General features: G+C 37.1%; 1 protein-coding gene across 1 annotated transcript; it reads right to left on the minus strand.

Annotated features, from left to right (window-relative positions):
* Positions 1 to 309: 309 nt before the first annotated feature.
* LOC119604103 lies at positions 310 to 1,200 on the minus strand. Its single transcript, XM_037956555.1, has one exon. The coding sequence runs from the start codon at positions 1,198 to 1,200 to the stop codon at positions 310 to 312; it is 891 nt and encodes a 296-aa protein (XP_037812483.1).
* Between the last annotated feature and the right edge of the window lie 5,131 nt (positions 1,201 to 6,331).

Here is a 6,331-nt window from a genome sequence, read left to right on the forward strand (position 1 = left end):
TTATATGTCTGTAACTCTGCGCGCAGTTTTCTGTGTCTGTTCTTTTTTCTCTTTTCACATTGATAATATGAAGCATCTCCAACATATATCGTTTGTTGTTTTTGTTTTCCCTCTGTAAGATTTCAATGTTGTCTAAGTTGGGAATGTGACCTCTTTCTGCACAGTGGGACATGAGTGCAGTTTTTTGTGTACTTAATTTATTCTTGTATCTTAAATCAGATCTGTGTCCAGCTATTCTTGTCCTTAATATATTCTTGGTTGTTCCTATATATACCTGTTCACATGCTTCTGAACCGTCACCATTGCATTTTATTTTATATTATCCATTTTATCGATCTCACTCTTAGTACTAGAAAATAATTGTCTAAGTGTATTGTTTGTCGTTGAAGCTATCCTATATCTTTCCCTATTGTATATTCCTGAGTTTTCCAATCTCTCCGATATTCCAGGTACATATGTCATCGATTTATATATCACAGGTTCCGCTTCATCTTTCCTGCATTTCCTTTTATTGTCCCTAAGTAGATTTTTAATGATGTCCATTGGGAATGCGTTCATTCTTAGTATTTTAATTATCCTATCTTTGTTGTTTTTATGGAACTTTTCGTCGCTTATTGTCAAGACTCTTTTAATAAAGGTTCCAATCATATTCATTATCACATGTTTGGGCTGGCAGGAGTAGAAATTGATATTGCGTCCTGATGCTGTCGGTTTTTGATACCAATCCATTCTTATATCTTCACCATCTCTCATTATCACTGTGTCCAAATATGGCAATCTACAATTGTCTTCCTCCTCTATTGTAAATTGAATTTGTCTGTGAAAGTTATTGAATACCTTGAGGGTATCATCTATTGCACTATTTTTTATAATCTCAAAAAGGTCGTCTTCATATTTTGTCAAGAATCTAGGTTTTTCATTTAATTGTCCAATACAGGTATTTAATAGTTCTTCCATAACTATATCAGCCACAACCGGCGAGGCCGGTGAGCCCATTGGTAATCCTTTACATTGTGTGTAGATTTTGTCCTTGTATTTGAAATAGCGGTTCTCCTTAATGCAGAACTTTAATATTCGCATATATAAATTCCTGGGTATAGTCGTATGTTTCTCCAGTTCGTCCCATTTATCATCTATTACTCTAATGGCATAATCTACTGTTATACTAGGAAATAAGGAAATTACATCAAATGATACCATCTTTTCTTTCTTTATCTTGGCGTTGTTCAACCTGTCCTTAAATTGCACTGCATCCCGTATGTTATATTCTGAATTCTCCGTGAGTTTTTTCAGAATTCCGGTTAGAAGCTGGCATAAACCACTAGCTGGAGAATTTACTGATGCACAGATTGGTCTAAGTGGGAAGTTACCCTTATGGATTTTAGGAAGTCCATATATTCTGGGCGCTGTCGCTGCGTCATTTTTAAGTGTTGTTCTTTCTAGGTTAGATAAAATATTGCACCTAAAAAGTTCATCTACCAGGTCCCCATTCTTCTTTTGTAATGATGATGTCGGATCTTTATTCATTCTTCTATAAGTCATCATATCGCCAAGTATATCATTCATTCTCGTTTCATAGTCTTCCTTATTCATCATAACCGTCGCATTTCCCTTATCTGCATTTAAAACCAAGATCTGTTTATTTTTGTGCAAAAAACGTCTAGTGTTGTCCACTATGCTTAATATAAAACGTTCTCTTCCAGTTAGATTGTGTTTGTTGATGTGGTTTTCCAACATTGATACAAATTTTGTTCTTGTAATCCCTTGTTCTTCTCTATCTTCTAGAGTTTGTATACAAAATCTTCTAGAGTTTGTATACAATCCTCCCCATCAGCAATAAGTTTAAATAAAGGGAAATTCTTCTTATCAGTCGGGATAGAGCATTTTTGTCCCAGCGAGAGTAACCACTGTATATCGTCTGGTATGTTCGTATCTGTCTTATTGACGAACCATTTTTCATTATGAATTATACCTAGGTTCTCTCTCTGTTTCTCCTTCAATTTCTCAAATTTCTTCTTGTGTCCGCTGGGACAAAAATACTTTATCCCGACTGATAAGAAGAATTTCCCGGAATTCTGAAAAAACTCACGGAGAATTCAGAATATAACATACGGGATGCAGTGCAATTTAAGGACAGGTTGAACAACGCCAAGATAAATTCAGACGAAAAGATGGTATCATTTGATGTAATAGATGACAAATGGGACGAACTGGAGAAACATACGACTATACCCAGGAATTTATTTATGCGAATATTAAAGTTCTGCATTAAGGAGAACCGCTATTTCAAATACAAGGACAAAATCTACACACAATGTAAAGGATTACCAATGGGCTCACCGGCCTCGCCGGTTGTGGCTGATATAGTTATGGAAGAACTATTAAATACCTGTATTGGACAATTAAATGAAAAACCTAGATTCTTGACAAAATATGAAGACGACCTTTTTGGGATTATAAAAAATAGTGCAATAGATGATACCCTCAAGGTATTCAATAACTTTCACAGACAAATTCAATTTACAATAGAGGAGGAAGACAATTGTAGATTGCCATATTTGGACACAGTGATAATGAGAGATGGTGAAGATATAAGAATGGATTGGTATCAAAAACCGACAGCATCAGGACGCAATATCAATTTCTACTCCTGCCAGCCCAAACATGTGATAATGAATATGACCGGAACCTTTATTAAAAGAGTCTTGACAATAAGCGACGAAAAGTTTCATAAAGACAACAAAGATAGGATAATTAAAATACTAAGAATGAACGCATCCCCAAAGGACATCATTAAAAATCTACCTAAGGACAATAAAAGAAATGCAGGAAATATGATGCGGAACCTGTGATATATAAATCGATGACATATGTACCTGGAATATCGGAGAGATTGGAAAACTCAGGAATATACAATAGGGAAAGATATAGGATAGCTTCAACGACAAACAATACACTTAGACAATTATTTTCTAATACTAAGAGTAAGATCGATAAAATGGATAATATAAAATAAAATGCAATGGTGACGGTTCAGAAGCATGTGAACAGGTATATATAGGAACAACCAAGAATAAATTAAGGACAAGAATAGCTGGACACAGATCTGATCTAAGAAACAAGAATAAATTAAGTACACAAAAAACTGCACTCATGTCCCACTGTGCAGAGAGAGGTCACATTCCCAACTTAGACAACATTGAAATCTTACAGAGGGAAAACAAAAACAACAAACGATATATGTTGGAGATGCTTCATATTATCAATGTGAAAAGAGAAAAAAGAATGAACTACAAAACAGACACAGAAAACTGCGCGCAGAGTTACAGACATATAATAAAAAAAATAAGATTATAATAATTAGTGCAATATTAAATGTAAAAGCGTTGTGACGTGCTTTTATTGTTTGTTTATTGTTACTCATTTTGTAAGTGAAAATGTTTTGTTTGTTATTGTTCTTGAAACAGTGGTTTAGTAAATATTTTTTGTTAATAAAATAATTGTAGATTCCTGAAGATGCTATCCAGTGGATGGCGAAATATTGAAGAAAATAAATAAATAAATTGAAGAATTTAATAAAACTTTGACCTCGAGCTCGTTTAATAATTTGATTTGAAGAAATTGAAAGGTCGAATAAAATATTAATATTTAATATAAAATAGTGACTGTAAAATTTTACCGCTAATTTTTATATACAAGAAAATACATAAATTTGTTCGCTCTTGGTTCCAGTATATAATATAAAATTCTGTGTGAAGCAGGAGGTGAATGAAATTTTAATTCGTGGTTCGTTTCAGTTGGATAAGTGGCACTCAAATCATAGGGATTTTCAAGACGATAAAACTATCAAAGACCTTAATATTGAAGATTCTGCCGTAACTAGCGCTCTTGGTATTACTTGGGACCAACAAAAAGACGTTTTCCTATTCTCGTTTTTGCCTAAAGTCCAAATTGATGAAAAAATCACCAAACGAACAATTTTGTCGCTCTCGTCAGCGCTTTTCGATCCACTAGGACTTTTATCTCCCCTCATTACAAAGGCTAAAATCATCATGCAAGAGTTGTGGATTCTCAAAATTGGCTGGGATGAGTCTGTACCTCAAGAAATACACTCGGCTTGGGAATGTCTCTGATCTCAAACTACTAAGTTCCCTCAAAATTCCTCGTTTTTGTCTCGCTCCTGATTCTAAAACTTCTTCAGGAAATAATTCTGTTCGGCTCTTCACTGCCAAATCTAGAGTTACTCTTACGAAGCGAAAATCGTTGCCCAAATTTGAATTGTGTGGAGCACATCTTCTAGCGAAACTGTACTCCAAAATCAAAGGCCTTTTCGCAATACCAAATTTGGAAGTCGTTCTGTGGACAGATTCGCAACTAGTTCTTCACTGGCTAAAGCAACATTCTTCCACTTTATCCGTTTTTGTTGGCAACAGGGTATCAGAAATTCAAGATCTAACTAATGGCTGCGTTTGGCGACATGTCCCAAATCATTTCAACCCTGCTGACATCGTTTCTCGTGGTTCAACTGTTCAGGAACTCGCCTCATCCATCTGGTTCAACGGACCAGCATTTCTTGTTCTCGATCCTGTTCAGTGGCCCCCTACTAAAGTGGATAAACTCTGCGAAGAAAATCAGCAAGTCTTCTACAAAGAAAAACGTAAAACTGTACTTTGTCTCGAAGCAAAATCTAACTACATTCTGGATTCTATTGGAAAATATAGCTCGTACCTAAAAATCATTCGTATTATTGCCTGGATGTTTCGTTTTGTTCAAAAAACAAAAACTAATATTTCCAATTCTGACTCTTTGCAGCCCCAAAAATTAGAAAATGTTAAACTTTGTATCGTTTTCAACATCCAGAAACTACATTTTCAAGATGACATAACTCGAGCTCTAAAGAAGAAAGATCCCCAAGGTGCTTTAAAGTGTCTGAACCCCTTCCTAGATTCATCAAATGCTTTCAACTCGCTCAAGGTCTGCGGTCGCTTGGAGTACGCAGCGATTTCTGAAGGCCAGAAACACCCCATAATCTTGCCCAACAAATGCCATTTCGTCCACTGTTACGTACGTCATCTGCACATCAGTAACTACCATGCTGGACCCAAGGCTCTAATGTCGTTGATTCGCCAACAATTTTGGATCATCAACTCCAGGAATTTGTGTCGTCGCATTGTTAATTTGTGTCCCCAATGCATTCCATATCGCCCAAAGTTGCTGCAACAAATGATGGGAAATTTGCCTGTGGAACGACTCAACCCGTCAAGTACCTTCGCAAGGTGTGCTGTCGATTTTTGTGGTCCAGTCAACACCTAACTAGGAATTAGTGGTCACCTACAAGACATACATCGCTATATTTGTTTGTCTCGCCACCAAAGCTGTCCATATTGAAGTGGTATCCGACCTATCAACAGATACCTTCATTGCTGCCCTAAAATGGATGATTGGTCGTAGAGGTCTGCCCACAGATATATTCTGTGATAATGCAACAAATTTCGTTGGTGCAAATTCTAACTTGACTCAATTAAAGTCGTTCCTTTTTGAGCCAAAAAATTAAAATTTTATTACAAATTATTGCTCGAACCAATTCATTAATTTCCGTTTTATTCCCCCTAGGGCACCACATTTTGGCGGATTGTGGGAGGCGGCCGTCAAATCGGCCAAAGGTCACCTAACCAGAACCCTGGACAACACAACGCAACAAATGGACTAGCACCAACTCTAATATTACTCCTGTTCTCTGGTCATTATCAAAGAGGATAATTTACCCCCGCAGCCAGGTTTGGTCTTGGCACTATCAGGTTCCGGTACCCGAAACATGACAGAACCCAAGAAATTTCTAGTGGTGCAGATAAACCTGCATCACTGTGAAGCAGCTTCAGCCGATTTCGTAACCTTCCTCATCGATGCACAGACGGACGTGGCCCTTATCCAGGAACCATGGATTAACAACAAGGTTTTTGGTTTGAGGGTCAAAGGTTACACTTTATTTGTCCCGTCTTCTGAGGACAAGGTAAGGATTTCTATCCTGGCAAAGAATATATTAGGTATTCTCATTTCTCATTCTTTTAGGAGCCGTAAAAAACAGAGAAGCCAAAGGTAGGCGTACGCTCACACTGGCTTCGGTGTATATGCCGTACGAGGCGACTGACCCACCCGGCTCTGAGGTGCATGAGCTGACGGCATATGCGAGAAGAAAAAGTGCGATCCTTGTGACGGGCTATTATGCCAATGCTCATCATTGCCAATGGGCAGCAAGGACAGCAACAAAAGAGGTGAGTTAATGTTTGATTTTATAACTGATAATAATGTCATCATCTGAAACGACGTTAGA

Source organism: Lucilia sericata, unplaced genomic scaffold (genome assembly GCF_015586225.1).
Source record: "Lucilia sericata isolate MDLA Ls3-8-SP2 unplaced genomic scaffold, ASM1558622v1 Contig000362F_arrow, whole genome shotgun sequence".
NCBI classification, from domain to species: Eukaryota; Metazoa; Arthropoda; class Insecta; order Diptera; family Calliphoridae; genus Lucilia; species Lucilia sericata.

Coding starts and splice junctions, on each gene's coding strand:
- LOC119604103 (XM_037956555.1), bottom strand. CDS start 1,200: ATGGTATCATTTGATGTAATTTCCTTATTTCCTAGTATAACAGTAGAT.